At 43.6% G+C, this 22,108-nt stretch overlaps 4 protein-coding genes and 1 pseudogene across 5 annotated transcripts; 3 read left to right on the top strand and 2 right to left on the bottom strand.

The window, feature by feature from the left end:
* Positions 1 to 4,168: 4,168 nt before the first annotated feature.
* LOC118711943 lies at positions 4,169 to 4,277 on the bottom strand (annotated as a pseudogene).
* A 1,578-nt stretch (positions 4,278 to 5,855) lies between these two features.
* Positions 5,856 to 8,227, top strand: LOC118711104 (tripartite motif-containing protein 60-like). The gene has a single exon (XM_036424058.2). It carries the CDS (start codon positions 6,100 to 6,102, stop codon positions 7,468 to 7,470), a length of 1,371 nt encoding a protein of 456 aa, XP_036279951.1. The 5' UTR covers positions 5,856 to 6,099; the 3' UTR covers positions 7,471 to 8,227.
* Positions 8,228 to 14,148: 5,921 nt separating this feature from the next.
* On the top strand, positions 14,149 to 16,043 carry LOC118711111 (pre-mRNA-splicing factor RBM22-like). Of its 2 annotated transcripts, XM_036424063.1 has the most exons (2): positions 14,149 to 15,091; positions 15,181 to 16,043. In XM_036424063.1, exons 1-2 carry the CDS (start codon positions 14,181 to 14,183, stop codon positions 15,587 to 15,589), a joined length of 1,320 nt encoding a protein of 439 aa, XP_036279956.1. In that variant the 5' UTR covers positions 14,149 to 14,180; the 3' UTR covers positions 15,590 to 16,043. The 2 variants fall into 2 exon arrangements, with proteins under 2 accessions (XP_036279956.1, XP_036279957.1); XM_036424064.1 differs by having other exon boundaries at positions 14,149 to 15,531.
* Positions 16,044 to 18,154: 2,111 nt separating this feature from the next.
* On the top strand, positions 18,155 to 19,648 carry LOC118711106 (tripartite motif-containing protein 60-like). Its single transcript, XM_036424060.2, has one exon. The coding sequence runs from the start codon at positions 18,155 to 18,157 to the stop codon at positions 19,523 to 19,525; it is 1,371 nt and encodes a 456-aa protein (XP_036279953.1). The 3' UTR covers positions 19,526 to 19,648.
* A 905-nt stretch (positions 19,649 to 20,553) lies between these two features.
* LOC118711113 (CAAX prenyl protease 2-like) lies at positions 20,554 to 21,798 on the bottom strand. The gene is given in 3 exon segments (XM_036424065.1): positions 20,554 to 20,792; positions 20,794 to 21,422; positions 21,517 to 21,798. Coding segments are annotated over 3 exon segments (981 nt in total). The 3' UTR covers positions 20,554 to 20,722.
* Between the last annotated feature and the right edge of the window lie 310 nt (positions 21,799 to 22,108).

The following is a 22,108-nucleotide window of genomic DNA, read 5'->3' on the forward strand; positions in this document are numbered from 1 at the left end:
GGCGAGGCAGGCTCTGTCCAGGGAACCAAGAACCTGCACAGGAGGCCAATCCTCTTACCACACTCCAGCCTCCTGCACCCACATCCTCCCATCTCCACACTTACCTGGAACAGGGGGGCTCAGGAACAGATCCTCTCTCAGTGTAAGAAGCCACAGACAACTCAATTGGAATACAGCTTGGGAGAGTGTGGCTTTAAGGACTCCACCCAGCAAAGACACAGCTGCTCCAGGAAATGGGAGCAGCTGTGGGGGTGGGGGGAGAGGAAGGGGAGAAAGAAAGTGGGGTTTCTCCTGTGATTATAGTCAGTGCCTTGATCTAAAAGCTTTGGATCTTATTTCTCATAACTATGTAGCTCTGTTTATCATTTATATATTTTTAAATGAGTAAAGTGAGGCACAGAGAAGTTGAGAAAGTAAAAAAAGAAATGTCAACCCAGAGTCTGCTAGCCAGGTTACTGTAGAATGACACCCCCCCCCCCTTTATTGCTTAATGTATTACATATGTGTCTTTATCCCCACCCTTTCTCCCCCCCTCCCCCAAAGACAGACCTTCTTGACAGAAATTAGCACTGAGGGTGCCCAATGATACAAGCTGTGCTTCACAAATGCCAACTGATTTTATAAGGAAAATCAAACATAAATGATGTTCTTTAAAATATATATATATATATATATATATATATATATATATATATATATATATATATATTATTGATTTTTTACAGAAAGGAAGGGAGAGGGATAGAGAGCTAGAAACATTGATGAGAGAGAAACATAGACCAGCTGCCTCTTGCACACCCCCTGGATGTGTCTGAAACCAAGGTACATGTGCCCTTGACCAGAATTGAACCTGACAGCCCTCAATCCACAGACGGACGCTCTATCCGCTGAGCCAAACAGGTTTAGGCTAAATGATGTTCTTTTTATCTGACACATATAGGAACAGAATTTTTAAGTGATGAAGTTGTTATACTAATAATGACACTGGGAGGTTGATTATCCTATTATCTCTACTTCGTATAACCTTTAAGATGTTTTTATCTTTATTGTTGAGAATATTACAGATGGCCCTCCTCTCAATTTTTCCCCTTGCCCTCCACAAACCAGTTCCCACTCTGCCCCAGGCTTTCACCCTGTTAAGGGGAAAAAAAAACCATTGAAACCTGTAAAGAATTTTTGTGAGTTTATTTGAGCCAAACTGTCACATACCTGGATTTGGGGCTTGATTCCCCATGTGTGAGTGTGTGTGTGTGGGGGGGGGGGGGAAGAAGGGGATGGATGGGGGGATGAATAGCGGGAGGAGTGGTGGTGGTTGTGCAGGAGGCAGTAGATTGTTTCTCACATCAATGCTTCACTCTGTCTGCCTCTCCCTTCCACTCTCACTAAAATAAAATAAAAATATATTGAAAAAATGAAAAATAAGACAATGTGCTGATACAGGATGGAAGTATGTGAAACATAGGCAGGTGTAGGATGTGTAGATTGCTCTCTTTTGAAAATATATAGGGACAATGTTCTCTATACAAACATAAATTAAGTCACACTCATATTTGCCCAAGTGAGCACTGGCCTTTCTTCCCCAGCACAGGGCACGCCCACCGCGGGCCTGTGACAGCCCCTCCGCACCCATAGGCCGCCCTCTCCCGACAGGAGAAATGGTGCTGCTGGGCGCTGGTCTGGATGGGAACCACAGGATGATTTTGTGAAGCAGAAAACGAGACAAGGACAAGCTGTGGAAACACCTCCTTCCAAGACAACCTCTAAAGAAACGGGCTGAGGCTTTTAGGCAATTTCTTTCTTTCTGGTTTTTTAAAACCTTTATTGAGGGAAGTATTACATATTTGCCTCTTTCCCTCCCATTGACCCCTTAGGGCCACTCTGACCCGTTCATTTCTCTTCCCCAGAGTGAAAGGAAACGGGGGCCAGGTTGCGCCCTTTGACCCGGATGTGGAAACACCTCTTTCCAAGATAACCTCTAGTAAAGAAACAGGCTGAGAGTTTTAGACAACTTCTTTCTATTTTTTTTTAAAAAAAAAAACCTTTATTGAGGGAAGTGTTACATATTTGCTCCTTTCCCTCCCATTGACCCCTTAGGGCCACTCTGACCCGTTCATTTCTCTTCACCAGAGTGAAAGGAAACGGGGGCCAGGTCGCGCCCTTTGACCCGGATGTGGAAACACCTCCTTCCAAGACAACCTCTAAAGAAACAGGCTGAGACTTTTAGACAATTTCTTTCTGTTTTTTTTTAAACCTTTATTGAGGGAAGTGTTACATATTTGCCCTTTTCCCTCCCATTGACACCTTAGGGCCACCCCTGACCCGTCCACATTCTCTTTACCAGAGTGAAGGAAATGGGGGAGGGGGGGAAAGAACCAGGTCGCGCCCTTTGACCCGGATGTGGAAGTCTCTGGCTTTGCGGGCGGAAGGAGCACACAGCGCCCCCTAGACCTCGAGGACCCGGCTCAGCGCTGAGCAGAGGCCGAGCGGAGCTGTAGGTGAGCGGGTCCCAGGCCGCGGGAGGGCGGGACTCAGGAGGACCAGCTGCGGGAGCGGGGGTGCGGGAGGCCGGGGCGGGGGTGCGGGAGGCCGGGACGGGGGTGCGGCCCGGCGACGGCGCTGGCGCCCCTTAGTGGTGGTGAGGGCGGCCATGGTGGAAATGGCCGCCAGGGCGCTGAGGGCTGCGGGGCGCGGTTCTCACTGGGCGTTTGGAACCCGTGCTCTGGCCGCTGAGTGGGTCCTGCGGTTCAGAGGAGGAGGCCGGAGGGGAAGTTCCGGCGGTGGCTGCGGAGGGACCCCTACTTCAGCCCTCCTTGCTCCCCCAACCCCCTCGGGGCCCCAGCCCAGGGAGCTGCGTCAAAGCCCCAGGGCTCCTGGTGAGGACATTGGGTGCCAGGCCCTGGGCTCATGGCTGTTCCACTTTCTTTATCCATGTACTCCCTGTTTAAGGGGTTGTTTTTAAAAATATATTTTTATTCGTTTCAAAGGGACGAGAGGGAATCATTGAATGGCTTCCTCCCGCGGGCCTCACACTGGGGATTGAGGCGTAACCCTGGCATGTTCAACTACTGAGCCACACTGGATGTGCTCTAGTTAAGGTTTTACACATGTGTTTGTATTTACTTAATTAAAGATGACATATTTACTGATATTTTAATGGCTTCATATGTTCCCTTTTTACTCTGCAACAAACTGTTTAATTTGTTTTGGTGAAATCATGAGGTATTCGGTTTTCCAAGGACTTCAAACTGAATTTGTACATTAAATGCATTTTGTCAGTGTTGAGAAAAATCAGCAGACCTACAATTAAATCATCCAAATAAGGACAATGCACCTCCAAGCAATTCTCTAAAAAGCAGCAGACACTGAGGTGAATTTGAAACTAGCTAGCTAGAGATAGTCAGACCCCACAGCATCAGATTCCCACTGCGGAAGCCAGTCCAAAGTCCAGGTTGCTACTTGTACTTCTGATCCAATAGCCTAAATCAGAGGTCACCACAACGCCCTCTTTGAGGTCCATTAATTTGCTAGTGGGGCTCACAGAACTCAAGCCTTTACTTGGGTTTACCACCTTTATTTCAAAGGATACAGATGACAAGCCAGATGAAGAGGTACAAAGGGAGAGATCTGGAAATATGTGGAGGGCAGGAGCTTCTATCCCTGTGGAACTGGAGTGTGCCACCCTCCTGGCATTTGCACATGTTCCTCAACACAGACTCTTCAAATCTCCAAAAGTTTGTATTGTTTTCATAGAAGTTAATCTCTAGTCCCCACCTAACCTCCCAGAATTCGGTGGGTGGGGCCCAAAGGTCTAATCTCATCAATTGGTCTTTTGGTGATCAAGCTACTGGGTGTCCATCTTGCCCCATGCAGTCACATCATTAAGGTAAGTTCAGATGTGCTCAAAGGGTGTTGCTAATAACTACTAAAATATACCCCTATCTACGCCAAAACCTGTTTGGCTCAGTGGTAGAGCGTCGGTCTGCGAACTGAAAGGTCCCAGGTTCGATTCCGGTCAAGGGCATGTACATTGGTTGCAGGCACATCCCCGGTAGGGGGTGTGCAAGAGGCAGCTGGGCAATGTTTCTCATCGGCGTTTCTAGCTCTCTATCTCTCTCCCTTCCTCTCTGTAAAAAAATCAATAAAAAATATATATTTTTTTTCTTTTCCTGGTTGTCCCCATGCTTTCGGCACAGAGTCATCCACATGAAGAATAACCCTGTTTCCTAAGCTGGGGGTTCCTTTCAGCTCACCACTGGAATGCACCAGCCAACGGGGGAGTAAAATATTTTTTTTAAAGAAAATCAATAAAAAATATATATCCCCCTATCACTCGGGAAATTTCAAGGGCTTTAGGAGTTCTGTACCAGAAATTAAGTGTAAAGAATAAGTATATATTTCTAGTTGTACCATAAAAGAAAAATGGAAATACTATGCAGAAATTCTTAAGTTCTGTGTCACACATATTCTTATTGTTTAAAACCACAAGTTTCAAGAGGTTTATTTATATTTATGCTGACACAAAACTGAAAGGGAACCTGAGTGTTACTTTCTTTGTTCCATCTGTTACTGAAAGAAAAGGTGATTAAAGAACCCACTCCAATGACACAGGTAGTCTGAGAATCAGATTTAGAATCCGACCCACATAACACAGAAGATGGAATTTTAATGCCTTCCTTGTCTTTCCTTAGTTTCAATTTCCTTAGTCTCAATTTGGGGAGATTTGAGTGTGGATGGGAAGTGGGAACACAGAACATGATGGATTTGGAGTGGAAGAGAAAGGGGGCCAGTTTGAAATATCCGTGAGGAAAAAAATAGATGGAATAGATCTGAGAGCTTTGAGATGAATAGAAAGAGGTGAAGTTTAAAGAAAGGAGTAGGAGAAAACTACCTAGAACAAAACAGAGAATTACAGAAATTGAATTAAAAGAACTTTTTAAAATCAAGGAATATTTTAGGAAAGGAGAGAGAATATTGTGAATTCAGGTGTGAAGAACCCAAGTACTATAATTATGAACTTTTTGCAACTCCTTACCTATAGTCCTACTAAGTTCTTGCTATTTCTGTGAAACAAATCTAAAGACATCAAAGGATTATACTCATAAATTTTTCATTATATATTTCTAAAAGAGACTTTACTTACAAACTTTTAATGCCATTCATTACCTCAACCTAACATAATCATTTTTAAATTGTTTTTATCTACAGATATCCAATTTACAAGTTAAATTTTGGCTAAGTATTTCAAAGTGAAATGAAATTAAGTTACTCTTTTTCTGATAGTTGAGGCCAATGATAAATTTCCTTACAATAATTAATTCATTTAGAGTTGGAAAATAGATTATAGTCTTCATTGGTAACTCCTCCTTAAATATTTTCCTGGTAAATAATTTCATTTACCATAGATACTTTTTCTTTTTAACATTTAAGGAAACATATTCTTTTTTTTGTTTTGTTATTTTATATATATATTTTCCCCCCATTTATTTCAGTGAGAAAGAGAGAGGGAGAGGGAGAGGGAGAGGGAGAGGGAGAGGGAGAGGGAGAGGGAGAGGGAGAGGGAGAGAGAGAGAGAGAGAGAGAGAGAGAGAGAAACATTAATGATGAGAGAGAATAATGGATTGGCTGATTCTTGCACATCCCCTACTAGGGGAAGCAGAGGATCGAGTCTGAAACCTGGGCATGTGCCCTGAGCCGGAATCAATCCCAGGACCTTCCAGTTCTCAAATGGATGCTCTGTTCACTGAGCCAAATCAGCCAGGGCACCAGAGGTACTTTTTCATACAGGGATGTAAAGATTGATTGCTGATTGAACTGTTCTTTAAATGTCAATATCATTCTGTTCACAGAAACCACATATGATTTAGATTGTGCTGAGGTTTTGACCACAAGATCTCCACAGCCCATGATCAATTGGGGGAAAAGGCATTAAATACAGGCAAGAGTGGCAGGAAATCTGGGCTTCAGCTGAAAAGTAGGACTCTTTTTGGACTCTCCTACTGCATTGTATACAGAGTAGACCTCACCTTCTCACTTTTCCTCACTCCTGGAGGATCACACTGACTGAAGAGACTGTCTTGGGTCAGACACCCTCACTGCACCATGGAGTCTGCAGCCACTCTGGCTGAGCTCCAGGCAGAGGCCAACTGCCCCATCTGCCTGGATTACCTGAGAGACCCAGTGACCATTGAATGTGGGCACACCTTCTGTCACTCCTGCATCTACCAGCGCTGGGAAGATCTACCGGGCACCTTTCCCTGTCCTGTCTGCCTCCATCATTGCCCTGAGAGGAAGTTGAAGAGGAACACCCAATTACGTCACATGATTGAAATTGTTAAACAGATTCCCACCACAGGGAGCGAGAGGAAATTGCAGGAAGAAAAACCCAGGTGTTGGAAGCATGATGAGGTTTTGACATTTTTTTCTGACAGGGCCCAGGAGATGTTATGTCCTCATTGCAAAGACTTCTTAAAGCACCAAGATCAGTCCCTGATACCCATTGAGGAAGCTGCTGCTAGTTATAGGAGGGACCTCAAAAGATATATTGGGGCGCTGATGGTAGAGGTTGAAGATGCTGAAACAGAATATGAAAACCAAATTGCAAAAACTTTTGAAGTGCAGGAAAAGATGGAAAAGTGGAGGAAAGAATTGCAGTATGAATGTAAAGAACTAAAGTGTTCCTTACAAGTTGAGCATAATGTATGTAATGCTGGTCTACTTATAGAAGAGAAGAATGTTGAAGAAAAGCTAACTGAAAATGGAAGGCAAATTTCAAACTGTATGTTCATACTAAAAAAGCTTTTAAGTGAAATAGCAGAGAAGTATTTGCAAGCAGATGTAGATTTACTCACAGGTATTGAAAGGATCCACAGCAGGTATGAAAACCTAGAAATCCCAGCAGTGTTTTCATGTGAATTAAAGAAGAAGGTTTTCACTCTCCCCGCACATTATTTGGGCCTGCATAAAATGATCCGCACGTTTCAGGTAGATTTGACACTGGATCCTGAAACTGCCCATCCAAGTCTCATTATCTCAAGAGATAGAAAAAGTGTGACATATAAGACACCAGATGGTTTTCCTAATCCCCAGGCACACACTTCTTACCCAGCTGTCCTGAGTTCTGAGGGATTTGATGGTGGCAGGCATTTTTGGCAGGTGGAAGTAAGAGGCACAGGTGAATGGTCCTTAGGTGTGTGTAAAGAATCTTTCCCCAGAAATACTCTCATATCACCATTGCCAAGCAATGGATGCTGGCGATATCAGCAGCAGGCTGGTATATTTGGCCTTTTCCCTAGAGGACAACATAAGATTGGCATTTTCCTGGACTATGATTTGGGAGAGGTTTCATTTTATAATTTGAATAACAGGTCATACTTGTATGCATTTACTGACATATTTACAGAGAAACTCATGCCTTATTTCTCCATTTCATCTTCTTCAAAAACTCTTACAATTAGTATCACCAGAGTCTAGTGATGAAAAATTTGGAAGATATTTTGCATGTGCTTATTTTTGTCCCTCTTTATTGAAAGGAATACTTAGAATAAAGATCCTGATTCCAGTTTTGAAGTTTGAATGTTGAAAGGTTTAAGGACTCTCCATTCTCTCCCCCCTGACCTTTACCTGGGAAATCTGATGGGAAAGACCAGGTGCTCCATCCTTGGGTGCAGGTGGGAAGTTCCATTCAAGCAAGTTTCCATCAGTGTGGGCAGGCTACCAGCAACAGCACACAGTAACCACCATGAACCCCACAAGCTAGTCCCTTTTCTCTGGTCTCCCAGTCATTTTGGGACCTAGTCTAATATCCACCTTTCTCTCTCCCAAACCTTACCATGTGAGCAATAAACTTTTCATAATCTTTTGGTATGTAGTGAGTCATCATTATTGTGAATTGAAATCAATTTTGGATGGCTTCCACCCTGCCTATGCAAGCTGGTCACCACCATTGACATTGTGAGCAGGATTTTCTCCTCCACTTTGTGTGGTAACACACCCGGTTCCCTAGGCAAGGGTGTCTTTGCAGTTTGTGATGCATTTGCTGAGTCCGGGAGGCTCTGTTGTAATTGAACTGACCTAAGTCAGAAGTTTCTATAAGAATCACATTCTATTGACTATTATTTTCCATGTAATATTTTTTGGAATTCTAATTGTCTTGCTTTTGTCTAATGTTTTATAATATTTTGTCTCATGTTTTATAGAAATTTCATCTGCAGGGCTGTGAAAAACCAGGCTGACAGTAGTGTTACAAATACGCACAGTAATTAATAAAAAATATACAAGAATAAACTTTTGCATGCTAACAACTGTGATCATAACTTTATTTTAAAATTCTCACCTGAGCCTAGACAGTGTGGTTCAGTGTTTGAGCATAAACCTATGAACCAGGAGGTCATGGTTCGGTTTGATTCTCAGTCAGGGCACATGCCCAGGTGGTGGGCTCAATGCACAATGTGGGGTGTGCAGGAGGCAGCCTCCCTCTCCCTCTCCATTCCTCTCTGTAATTAATAAAAATATATTTAAAATAAAATAAAATTCTCACCTGATGATGTTTATTCACACACACCACAGAGAGAGAGAGAGAGAGAGGGAGAGGAAGGGACAGAGAGAGGTGTGGAAGAGAGAGAAACATTGATGTGAGACAGAAGCATCTATCATTTACTTCATGAACTCAACCTGACCTGGGATTGAACTCCAAGCCTATGTGCTCTGACTGAGGATCAAACTTGCCAACTTTTTGTTGTATGACAAGACATTCCAAGGAACTGAGCTATTTGCCCAGGGCTATACACCTACAATTTACAACCACTGTATGACCTGCAAAGGTGACATATTCATTTTTGATCTTATGTAAAATTGTCAACCTTTGAAACATGCTTCTGTATGGTTGTCTGTTATGGTATTGTTTACAATGTTTGGAAATAAAGTTTTACTTAGTATATCTCTGTACTATTTGTCTCTCATAACTTGAAAAGATGCTCAGCAGAGCTTTTATTGAGGAATCCATGCTATGCTGTAGTGACTCAGATGCTTACTTCTTGTGAGGTGTAATGTATGGCAGCAGGGCACTGCTCCATTACCCACCCAGGGATCTAACTCCCTCAGTTGTGTTGTCACAGCACTGTGTCAGAACAACTAGAGAAAGAGGGAGCACTGAATGGCCACCTTGAGCATTGAAGGCCAACACCAGGAGGAGACACACAAAAATAGTTCTTAAGATCTGTTTGTTAAAAATGTTTTTATTGATTTTAGAGTGTGGGGAAGGGAGAGGGGGAGAGAAAAAAAATAAACACTATCATTTGCCTCCTATACATGCTACAACTTGGGATTGAAACTGCAAACTGGACATGTGTTCTGACCAGTAATTAAACTGGCCACCTTTTGGGACATGAGACAATGCTCAGCCACCTGAGCCACACTGGCCAGGGCCCTAGGAATTACTTAAATGAATGGTGTGGCATGTGTGAGAGACAGTGGTGGCATTATGGTATGTTTGCAGCACAAAATCACAAAAGCAATTCACATGTAACAATCTTTCAACAGGCACAAATTCAATTGCTATGGTTACTTAACCCAAGTACATTACCGGTTTAGATTTCAGTTAAACATGGCATATGAACTGTAATTCTTTTTTTCTTTTTTTTTGAATTGCAATTCTTTTTTTCTTTTTTTAAATATATTTTTATTGAGTTTTTACAGAGAGGAAAAGAGAGGGAGAGTTAGAAACATCAATCAGCTGCCTCTTGCACACTCCCTACTGGGGTTGTGCCCACAACCAAAGTACATGCCCTTGACTGGAATTGAACCTGGGACCCTTCAGTCCACAGGACGCTGCTCTATCTACTGAGCCAAACCGGTTTCAGCTGTAATTCTTAAAGTAGGAATAATATGGACCCAGAGGGTGGGGTCTCAGTCCCAGAGGATTACTCTCCTCAGTAGTTCATCACTTACAAAGTGTGCCTTCCACATCATGGTACCACACAACTATGTCTTCTGGCCCTTTACAACAACAGTCACCTTTCTTCAGTGTCATATAACACCTTCCTCATTCTCCTCTGTGTTGTCACCAAAGGACCTTTCACATTCATTTTTCTACTGACATTTTCCAGAAAATATATGTCTTTTTCAGGGCTTTTTAAATTTTTTTTGGTAATGATCTATAAATCCTATTTCAGGGTGTAGCAAAGGTTAGAAGACAGAAACACTTTGTGGAGGGAAACAATCCCAAAGGAATTGACTTAAGGAGATGATTGTTCTACGTTGATGGTATCTTTTAGAATAGAAAATTTTAGGAATTTGTATGCTGGTCTCTTTTAGTCACTGAACAAAAATCAGTCTTATACTGATAGGGGGAACTTAAAATCTAATAGATAAAGCATCTGTATTAATCTGAAAAACGATCATATTTAAATCTTAGAACACATATATTTACATAAATGGGGGTTACGTTTCTTAATAGGGAGTTAAGTTTTTCTTTAAGTTTCCTTTTCAAAGCTTGTGTGAAGTGCCAAAACCGGTTTGGCTCAGTGGTAGAGTGTCGGTCTGCGGACTTGAAAGGTCCCAGGTTTGATTCCAGTCAAGGGCATGTACATTGGCTGTGGGCACATCCCCGGTGGGGGGGGTGCAAGAGGCGGCTGGTCAATGTTTCTCTCTTATCGATGTTTCTATTGTAACTCTCTCTCCCTCTCCCTTCCTCTCTGTAAAAAATCATATATATAGCTTGTGTGAAGTGACTGGGGAGGGGATTCAACTGTGAATCCAACAAGCATAACCCACTAGCATGGTCAAGCCAACCCACTAGGAATCAAAACATCATCTCATCAGCATCAGCATCTGGCCTGATGACTAATTACAAGAACTGATGCCTGAGGACCCCCAGACCAGCAGGTTGCTGCATTCCTCACCCCAGCCTCTTTCCCTTCATAAATCCATCCCTGAATCTTGCTGGGAGGCAGGATTTGATTCTTGTAAGCACCCTGTCTTCTTGGCTGTCTAGCCTTCTCAATAAACACCTAATATGATTCAACCCTACCATCATTATTGGACACAGCGACAGGCAGCCTGATCCCACCCAAGGTGTCCTGGTAACAATACCTGAGCTTACTAACTCAATTGAAATAGTGGTTAGCGATTTCATTGCTCATCTAGCAGCAAAGTCACTTGAATACTATTTCATTTTTATGTCACTTTGCTTAATGACTGTCTTGGCAATGAGATTGACTAGAATCAACTGTGATTCTGTACGTGTTTTGTTTCATAGGAATCAGTCTTTCATGGATTGCTAACATAAATGTTTGAATTTTTAGTTAAAATATATTTTACATATTTATTTCAGAGAAGTTGGGAAAAGGAGGGAGAGATAGAACCATCAAGAATAAGAGAGAAACATGGAAAGGCTGCCTTCTGCACCAGCTTCAAAGGATCAAGTGAGAAAACTAGGCTTGAGCCATGACCAGAAATCAGACCTTGACCTCTGGTTCATAGATCTATGCTCAGACACTGTGCCACACTGACTGGGCAAATGTTTGATATTAAAAGAATGTGGAGGGTGTCAACCATAATTGAAAATAAGTGATAGCCCTCGCTGGTTTGGCTCAGTGGCTAGAGGATCGGCCTGCTGACTGAAAGGTTCCAGGTACGATTCTGGTTAAGGACACAGGATCAGGTTGCCGGCTCAGTTCCAAGTGGGGGTGTGCAGGTGGCAGCTGATCAATGATGATGTTTCTTATCGGTGATGTTTCTCTCTCTTTCTCCCTCTCTTTTCTTCTTTGAAATCAAGAAAAATGTACTAAAAAACAAAACAAAAAAAAAACAAAAAAAACCCACAAAAACCCCACCAATAAAAACCAACAACCACACACACCTAAAAGCACAGCATTAGCCGAAACTGGTTTGGCTCAGTGGTAGAGAGTCTGTTTGTGGACTGAAAGGTCCCGGGTTCGATTCCGGTCAAGGGCATGTATTATACCTTGGTTGCGGGCATATCCCCAGTAGGGGGTGTGCAAGAGGCAGCTGATCGATGACTCTCTCTCATCGATGTTTCTAACTCTCTATCCCTCTCTCTTCCTCTCTGTAAAAAATCAATAAAATATATTTAAAAAAATAAAAGCACAGCATTAAAAAAAATTAACAAAAATGAAACTGGTAAATTTTTGTAATTCAATATAAACACCATATTCCCTAATTAGCAATATGACCAAAATTAATTTATAAAGAATTTTAGAGCTCAAAGAAGCTTCTTGCTGAAAGTAACTAGGCTGGGATTTGAAGAAAGAATGCCAGTGCAAGGGGTAAACAGTGCATAAGGGGCAAGGGGCTGCCACGGACCAACCTGCCTGTGCAAAGTGCTGTGGCAGAGGGTGCCAGGCCCTGAGTGTGGGGAGAGAGGGCAGGACTGCAGAGTGCTGGGGATGACGGGGTGAAAGTGGTGGGCTTCTCACATTCCAAGGTGGGAAAAGAAATGGGCCTCCCTTAGCCTTCAGGCATCTACTTTTTTTTTTTCTTAATATATTTTATTGATTTTTTACAGAGAGGAAAGGAGAGAGATAGAGAGCTAGAAACGTCGATGAGAGAGAAACATCGACCAGCTGCCTCTTGCACACCCCCTACCGGGGATGTGCCCGCAACCAATGTATATGCCCTTGACTGGAATTGAACCTAGGACCTTTCAGTTGGCAGACCGACGCTCTACCACTGAGCCAAACCGGTTTCGGCAGGCGTCTACTTCTTAATGAGCACAGATGAGATTAAAGGCTGTTGAGAAGGCGGGCATGGAATCCTAAAATTTCAGATTAGATCATGCAGATGAAGATCTGCAGGCCTCTGCTGAGCAGATTATCTCAAAGAAGATTCACCGCCTTCCACCAACCAGGAACTCAGAACAGCTGCTAAGCCCCACCTGGCACATTTCCCTCCTCCAGGGTGGAGCCTGATGGAGGGAAATCCTCCTAGCTCCACCCTCCTAGCAGTGTTTATAGATGCCAGGGTCACAGCACTAACCTCACAACTGGTACAAGACGCATCCCAGACCCTTCCTGGAGACTCAGTCCACAGACTGGCCCACAGAAAGCTGGCACCAGGTGAGTTGGGGATTCAGGCAGAGTATGTGCTCAAGGGAAGTGTGAGTCTGTGAGAGCCTTGTGTTCCTATGCGGCCGCTCTAGCAGGTCATGGACCTCAACAGGCAAGTCAATCCTAGCTTGGATTCAGGTAAATATAAAGACACAGGCCTTTATTATTGTGGAAGTTTTTATGTGAGCCAGACCTAAATCCTCTAAGTACCTGGTAAAAAACAGTTACTGTGACCCCCATCTGATCTAAGGGGTGACTAACAGGGGTGTGTGATAAAGTGCCCAGAAGTGCTGGGCTGAAGCCTGTGTGGATCACTTTCCAGAATGTTAGGTGAGTCTAGTGATCAATTCTTATTTTTTAAGACCAGAGGTTCCAAGAGATTAACCTAAATTGAAGTGTATTCTGACTCCAACCTGACAGGGAAGCTGAGTGTTATGTTTCATGTGTCTCTGAAAGAATAGGGGATCAAAAATCCATCCCCAATGACACAGGCATTAAATTCAGTCCTGAAATCCAGCCCACATAACCTACAAGCAGATAGAATTCTAATGCCAACCTTGGTGTTTCCTTAATCTCATTTTATCTTCATAGAAGAGATTTGTTGGGTGGGAAGGAAGTGAGAGCAGGGAAGAAGATGATGGATTTGAAGTGGAGGGAAAAGGGGACCAGTTTGAAACAACTGTGAGGAAGGAAGGAGATTAAATGAATTTGAGAACTCAGAGATGAAGGGACATGGATGAAACTTATGGAAGAGAATAGGAGAAAAATTTTTTGGCTGTTAGAGAGCAGAGAAACACTGAAATAGAATTCAAAAGGTCAGTTTAAAAAGTTATAGAATATTCTAGGTATCCAGAATTGGAGAGAAAATATGAACTCATGCATGAAGAACCCATATGATATAACGAATCTTTTTCACTTCTACCTATAGCTGTACCATCCTTTCCCCATTTCTGTGCAGGACATACCTGTGATTTTACTTTCTAAATTTTTATTATATAGTTTTAAAAGTGATTCTTAATTTACATAGTTATATGTTAAAATATTTTAAAAAATTATTTTACTTTAAAAATGTGGTTTGGAACTAGGAAGCAGCGGCTGCCTCTGGACGCTCTCAAGATGGCGACTTCTCTGGGTTCCAACACCTACAACAGGCAGAACTGGGAGGATGCGGACTTCCCCATCCTGTGCCAGACGTGTCTTGGAGAAAACCCGTATATCCGAATGACCAAAGAAAAGTATGGGAAGGAATGCAAAATCTGTGCCAGGCCATTCACAGTGTTTCGCTGGTGCCCCGGAGTCCGCATGCGTTTCAAGAAGACTGAAGTGTGCCAAACCTGTAGTAAACTGAAGAATGTCTGTCAGACTTGCCTCTTGGATCTGGAGTATGGCCTGCCCATCCAAGTTCGTGATGCAGGGTTGTCTTTTAAGGATGACATGCCAAAATCAGATGTCAACAAAAAGTACTACACACAGAATATGGAGAGGGAGATTTCTAACTCTGATGGAACACGGACAGTTGGCATGCTGGGGAAAGCCACATCCACCAGTGACATGCTGCTCAAACTGGCCCGGACCACACCCTACTACAAAAGGAATCGACCCCACATTTGCTCCTTCTGGGTGAAAGGAGAGTGCAAGAGAGGAGAGGAATGTCCATATAGACATGAGAAGCCTACAGATCCAGATGACCCCCTTGCTGATCAGAACATTAAAGACCGATATTATGGAATCAATGACCCTGTGGCAGATAAGCTTCTAAAGCGGGCTTCAACAATGCCTCGTTTGGACCCGCCAGAGGACAAGATTATCACCACACTCTATGTTGGTGGTCTGGGCGATACCATTACTGAGACAGATGTAAGAAATCACTTCTACCAGTTTGGAGAGATTCGGACGATCACCGTGGTGCAGAGACAGCAATGTGCTTTCATCCAGTTTGCCACAAGGCAGGCTGCCGAAGTGGCTGCGGAGAAGTCCTTTAATAAGCTAATTGTCAATGGCCGTCGACTTAATGTGAAATGGGGAAGGTCCCAAGCAGCCCGAGGAAAAGAAAAAGAGAAAGACGGAACCACAGACTCTGGCATCAAGCTGGAGCCCGTCCCAGGCCTGCCAGGAGCTCTTCCCCCTCCTCCTGCAGCAGAGGAAGAAGCCTCTGCCAACTACTTCAACCTGCCCCCCAGTGGCCCTCCAGCTGTGGTGAACATCGCCCTGCCACCACCGCCTGGAATTGCCCCACCCCCACCTCCAGGTTTTGGGCCACATATGTTCCACCCAATGGGACCACCACCTCCTTTCATGAGGGCTCCAGGACCAATCCACTATCCTTCTCAGGATCCTCAGAGAATGGGAGCTCATGTTGGGAAACACAGCAGCCCCTAGCACATTATCACCATTCTGGGGCTCTACAGAAGACAGAGCGCTTAAAAATCCCAGTAAACGAATCTTGGAATAAATATATTTTTTCTTCCTTTGTAGTTTCCATAGTAGCTGAATGTGTTCAGATGTGGGCATTCAGAAAACAATAGCCATGCTTTGATTGATGGACCTCAAATAAGCTGCCATTGACACATCTGATTACTACTATAAGGTTACTAATAAAACTTAATGCCTGCTCCCCTTCTATGGGGAGCAAGCAAAGGCGTGAATTGGAATATGCAATGGAGTTACCATCCCAATTATATGTTTATTTTGTATTAATATTTTGGAGGGGGGGGTGCATTAACCTACGGAAAGAATCTTTTGACCATTTTTATGTCCATTAGGTATTTTCCTTTTTATCATCTAAAAAGAGATTACTAGTACTAATCATTGTAGTGGCGTAAGTGTGATTTAACACTTCTGAAGTCACACCCTCAGAAAGACAAGTGGAATCCAGCAGGCAGCTCTGCCCAGGTCTCTTCTTAACCTCTCCTTCCCTCATTGATTACTAAAGGAATCTGGCTAATAGTTTTACTTCTCTATGCTACCAAGAGAGACAAATAAAAACTACTTTGCATTCCTTTTGGATGGAAACAAATGTCAAAAAGCTGTGTATCATTGAAGAAACCTGGTGTCTGGGATGAAATTATTTTAAAGAACTTCCTGTAAAACACTTAGACTGAAATGAAAAGCTTTGGAGTGTGTTTGAATGGAAGACTTGTGACCTCAGCTGGAACTTTGATCTTCAGCATTCACTCCGTGTCTCTCATTTTAATTCCCCGCTCTGGGCAGGGAATTCTGTTTGGTCTTAGAATGTTTGGATACAATCGAATTGTAGATGTTAAAACATAATTTGATGTTGTGTTTGTTTTTAAAAAAATTAAAACGGGTCTGTTTTCCAGAAGAAAAAAAAATAAATAAAAATGTGGTTTGTTAGGGATAGGAAAGAAAGACACACACAGAAAGATAGAGAGATTGAGTAAGAGGAAGTTACATTGATCTATTGTTCCATTCAGTCATGCTTTCATTGTTTGCTCCTTCTTAGCGCCCTGACCTGGGATCCAACCTTGTTATATTGGTACCAAGGGAGCTACCGAGCAGGGCAATTTACATACTTCTACTGAGATTGAATATCTCAGTGTAACATAATTATTAGTCAGGTATTTCTAAACCTTAAATATACAACTTTCAGTTAAATTCTGGCCAAATATTTCAAAGTGAAATGAAATTAGATTGATACATGTTAACGTATCAATAAGCCTTTTAAGTCTATTTTAATTCCTACAAACACCTCCTTCCAGGTGTTTTTTACTTCCTCTTTATACTTGTGTTGAGGCAACATGATTGAATTTTCAATTGAGTTTATTATAATCCAGATTATACTGATTATTTCCTCGGTGTATTATTAAAGGTTTGCCAGAGAAACCGAAGCGATAGTCTGGATCTGGAAAGATATTTATTAAAAAGCAGTGTCCCACAAGGTTTTGGATCCTGAGATATCCCATGGTCTGCCATCTGCCAGCAGGAAAGACAGTGGTATAGATGGAAGGCCTGAGAGTCTGAGAGCAGATGGTACAGATTCCAGTAGGGGTGTGAGGGGCTGAGAACCAGCAGCACCCAGGACAGGAGGTGGGTGTGCTAGCTTGTTCAGTCCAGCAGAGAGTGAATGCAGCCTCGCCCAGTTTTTGTTCTCTTCAGGCCCTCAGTGGAGTGGATGATCCCCATTGACATTGGGCTGGGCCATCTGCTTTGCTCATCCACTCATTAAAATACTAAGGTCTCCCAGAATTCTCCTTAGAGTCACACCCAGAACTAGTGTCCACCTGCTGTCTGGCTGTGCAAGGGACAAATCAAGATGGCATGTTAAAATTGAAACAGGTGAAGAAAATTTTCACATATTTCTCCATGCCTTATATTTCATATAAATAGTTGGTTTGGAACATGTTTGATGACATTTAGTTTTATATTCTGGAAAACAAAACTTTTTAAAGTATATTTTGAATGACTGTAGAGGAAGGGCAAGGAAGAGAGAGATACAAACATCAATGATGAGAGAGAATTATTGATTGGCTGCTTCCTGCATGCCTGCTTCTGGGGATCAAGCCCGAAATCTGGGAATGGAACCCAGAACCCTTCCAGTTCGAATTCTGACACTCTATCCACAGAGCCAATCCAGCCTGGGCTAGAAAACAATTCTTCAGAAATAATGTTATGTCATCTCTTCAATAGTTATCTTGTTTGTGTTTGTCACTCTTTCTGTGATATTTGTGGTCAATGATCAATTTTCCTAATATTATTTCTTTAAAGTTGCAAAATGTTTCTTAGTTTTTATTATAAACATCTCCTTAGATATTGTCATGATAAATGATTTTGTTTACCTGATGTTACTGCTGCTTGAACAGCCTTTTAAATGGCAATATCATTTGTCCACAGAAACCGCATATGACTTGGATTGAGCTTGGTTTTTGACCAGGAGCGCTCTACATCCCTTGTGCAACGTGGTGTTAAATACAGGAGAGGGCGGCAAGAAGACTGGACAGCAGCTGGTGGCTGGAACTCTTCTTGGAAACTCCTAGTGCCTTCTACAGAGAGGGAGGCCTGAGCAGATCTCAGCTTTTCACTTTTCCTCACTCCTGGAGGATCACTCTTCTGATAGACACCCTCACTGCACAATGGCCTTTGACGCTTCCCTGGCCAACCTCCAAGTGGAAGCCAGCTGCCTCATCTGCCTGGATCACCTGAGAGACCCCGTGACCACTGAGTGTGGGCACAACTTCTGTCCCTCCTGCATCCACCAGCGCTGGGAAGGTCTACGGGGCACCTTTCCTTGTCCTGTCTGCCTCCACCACTGCCCTGACAGGAGCTTGAAGAGGAACCCCCAATTATGTGATATGATGGAGATTGTTCAGCAGATGCCCACCTCAGGGAGCCAGAGGAAACTGCAGGAAGAAATACCCCTGTGTGGGAAGCACAATGAGGTACTGACCCTGTTCTGTGAGAAAAACATGGAGCTTCTATGTGCCCAGTGCAGGGTCTCCTCCGACCACCAGGATCAGCACCTGATCCCCATTGAGGAAGCTGCAGCTAGTCACAGGTGGATGCTCAAAAGGCACATTAGAGACCTCACTAATAGCTTTAAAAATGCTGAAATTGTATATAAAAAACAAGTTGCAAATACTTGGGAAGTGAAAAGAAAGACGAAAAAATGGAGGGAGGAATTGGACTTTGAATGTGAAGAATTTAAGTGTTTCTGGGAAACAGAGCGACAGGAAATTGATAACAATCTACTTATAGAAGAGGAGGATGTTGAAGAAAAACTAATTGAAAATGGAAGGCAAATTTCATACCACATGTTCAGGCTAAGCAATCTGTTAAGTGAAATAGAAGACAACTGTTTGCAGACAGACCTGGACTTACTCACGGACATCGAAAGGATCCACAACAGCTATGGAAACTTAGGGACCCCAGCAGTGTTTTCATGTGAATTAAAGAAGGAGTCTTACAATACCCCCCCACATTATTTGGGCCTGCATAAAATGATCCGCACGTTTCAGGTAGATTTGACACTGGATCCTGAAACAGCCCATCCAAGTCTCAATATCACAAGTGATAGAAAAAGTGTGACCTTTAGGATATCAGAGGATCTTTCTAATCCACACACACTTACTGCTTACCCAACTGTCCTGAGTTCTGAGAGATTTGATACTGGCAGACATTTTTGGATGGTAAACATAAAAGGCACAGGTGAATGTTTATTAGGTGTGTGTAAAGAATCTATCTCCAGAGATACTCTCATATCACCATCCCCAAACAATGGATGCTGGCAATACCAGCAGAAGACTGATATATTTGACCTTTTCTGTACAGGAGAACATCACATTGGCGTTTTTCTGGACTATGAGTTGGGAGAGGTTTCATTTTATAATTTGAATAACTGGTCATTCTTGAATGGATTAAGTGATACCTTCTCAGAGAAACTCATGCCTTATTTCTCCATTGCACCTTCTTCAGAATCTCTTACAATCAGTATCATCATAGTCTAGTGATGAACAATTTGGGGGAAATTTTGTATGTGCTTGTTTTTTCCTTTTTTTATTGAAAGGAATACTTAGAATCAAGATCCTGATTCCTCTTTTGATGTTTGAATGTTGAAAGCTTTAAGGACTCACCCTCCTTTCCTCCCTGAGTTTCTTATGTGTTAATAGGTAATTACGTTTTTCGTCAAGATTCCTTTTCAAGGTCTGTGGGAAGGAATTGGGGAGGTGAGTCAGCTGAGAATCCCACAATTAGAACCCTCAAACATGGTCAGGCTGATCCACCAGGAGTCAAACCAACATCTCATGGCCTGATGACTAGTTATAATAGCTGAAGTCTGAGGACCCCCCCAGGCCAGCAGGTAGCTGTATTCCTCGATACCCAGCCCCTTCCCCTTTGTAATCCTTTCCCCTGAACCTTGCTGGGAGGCAGGATTTGATGCTTGTAAGCACCATGTCTTCTTGGTTGGCTAGCCTTCTAAATAAACACCTAATATGATCCAACCTTGCCTTCTTTATTGGACACAGCGACAGGCAGCCTGAGCCCACACAGGGTCCCCTTGTAACAATACCTGAGCTTACCAACTCATTTGAAATAGTGTTTAGTGATTTCATTGCTCATCTAGCAGCAAAGTCACTTGAATGCTATTTCATTTTTATGTCACTAGTTTTTGCATTGTAGCAATCATTCTTTTTTAGATTGGTAATATGTAATAAAATGTTTCAATTTTTAGTTAAAGTATGTCTTATGTATTGATTTAAAAGAGGGAGGGATAGGAAAGAGATAGAAAAGTGGAGAATGAGAGAGAATCATGTAAAGGCTGCCTCCTGCATGACCAGATCAAGTGGGAAATGCAGGCATGTGAATATAAATGCCAGGGTCACAGCACTAACTTCACAAATGGTACAAGACGCATCCCACACCCTTCCTGGAGACTCAGTCCACAGACTGGCCCACAGAAAGCTGGCACTAGGTGAGTTGGGGATCCATACAGTATGTGCTTAAGGGAAGTGTGAAGAGCCTTGGGTTCCTATGTAGCCATCTGCTCCTTTCTCTTGTTCCCTGGGATTTAACTAGCTCTAGCTTCAATCACCTACAAGAATTCCTGAGATCTCCGGTCCCCAGCCAGCTCCTCCCCTCCAGGACCCCTTGGTGGGGAGGGGCTAAGGAGCCCATGAGAGCTTATAGGTGTACAGAAGCATGGGTCAGGAGCACCGGGGAGCCTCTGAGTCCCCTGCTTGCTCCAAAAGCACACAAAGGAGAAGACTGCTGTAGCTTCAGGTCCATAAGGAACTGGAGTAAAAGCAGGAAGAGTCCTATACCCAGGGCATAGCCTGTCAGCAGGGGCCATCTCTGTGGATGCTCCAGGGCTGCGCACACAGCAGGGAAACCCATGTAATTGCAAAAGGAGTGGCAGAGAACTCGCCCCATCAGGTGTCCTGTACCGATGAAGAGGAAAGCAGTGTAGGCACCAAAGACAGCTGTGTAGGAGAACTGGAACACTGCAGACAAGAAGATGCTCCCCACACTGCTCTGACGGAATTGAAACTGCTCAAAAATGTGGTGAAAATGGGCAACTCCAAAAAATAGTGGGCAGGTGAACACGGCAGGGTGCAGGCCCTTACACGGTGCTAACATGGGCTGCATGCAGGCCCGGTACACCAGCTCCTCTGTAAGGGGCACAATCACTTGGTTCCGAAGCCAACGCATATCCATGAGGCAGCGGGCCCAGGAGCGAGGGGCTAAGACAACCTTTAACCCATCTGCCAGGTCACAGGGGCAATCCACTGAGAGTTGCATCAGTGGGTCCAGAAAAAGGATCATGGTCAGCAGCAAAGGCAGCAGTGCTGCCAGGAAAATGCCCTCCAGCCTGAAGCCCATCAGCGTGAGCAAGGATGTGCCTGGCTGAGCCACAGGAAAGGAAGCATCAGTCTTGCTCCCTCCCCCAAAGACCCCTGAGGTCTCTCCCCTGTTGCCCTCTGCCCCGCCTCCTTTGTACCGGGATGCCTGTGAGTTCCCTCCAGAGTAGCACACAGAGGGGCGAAAGACTGGACACCACTAGGACACTGGTGAAGCGCCGCTTGATGATGGCAGGGTGGTCCCTGGGCAGCTCGCTCTTCCAGACGTAGAGGCTGCCCACATAGGAGCAGGAGAGGCTGAGACAGGTGAACACAGACACCCAGCAGCACAGCCCGGGGCCCGAACCTCCCAGAGCCGCTGACTTGGGCTGCCGCTCGGGTCTTGACAGCAGACTCGACCCGTCCCCGCCCAGCACCGCCATGGCGCGCCCTCACTTGATTTTTAGATTCAATTCTTTTTTTAAAAAATATATATTTTATTGATTTTTTTTTTTTTTTTTTTTTTTTTTTTTTTTTTTTTTTTTTTTTTTTTTTTTTTTTTTTACAAAGAAGGGAGAGGGAGAGTTAGAAACAACGATCAACTGCCTCCCGCACACCTCCTACTGAGGATGTACCTGCAACCAAGGTACATGCCCTTGACTGGAATTGAACCTGGGACCATTCAGTCTGCAGGCCGACACTCTATCCACTGAGCCAAACCAGTCCCTAGTTGTAGTGATCCGTGCTGTGACA

Source organism: Pipistrellus kuhlii, unplaced genomic scaffold (assembly GCF_014108245.1).
Source record: "Pipistrellus kuhlii isolate mPipKuh1 unplaced genomic scaffold, mPipKuh1.p scaffold_m20_p_8, whole genome shotgun sequence".
In the NCBI taxonomy this organism is placed as follows: Eukaryota; Metazoa; Chordata; class Mammalia; order Chiroptera; family Vespertilionidae; genus Pipistrellus; species Pipistrellus kuhlii.

What these genes read in the sequence shown, in the direction of transcription:
- LOC118711104 (XM_036424058.2), top strand. Translation starts at nt 6,100, where the DNA reads ATGGAGTCTGCAGCCACTCTGGCTGAGCTCCAGGCAGAGGCCAACTGC.
- LOC118711111 (XM_036424063.1), top strand. Translation starts at nt 14,181, where the DNA reads ATGGCGACTTCTCTGGGTTCCAACACCTACAACAGGCAGAACTGGGAG. An exon ending in CTTAATGTGAAATGGGGAAG is followed by an intron (nt 15,092 to 15,180) that starts GTCCCAAGCAGC and finishes GCCTGCCAGGAG; the next exon opens with CTCTTCCCCCTCCTCCTGCA.
- LOC118711106 (XM_036424060.2), top strand. Translation starts at nt 18,155, where the DNA reads ATGGCCTTTGACGCTTCCCTGGCCAACCTCCAAGTGGAAGCCAGCTGC.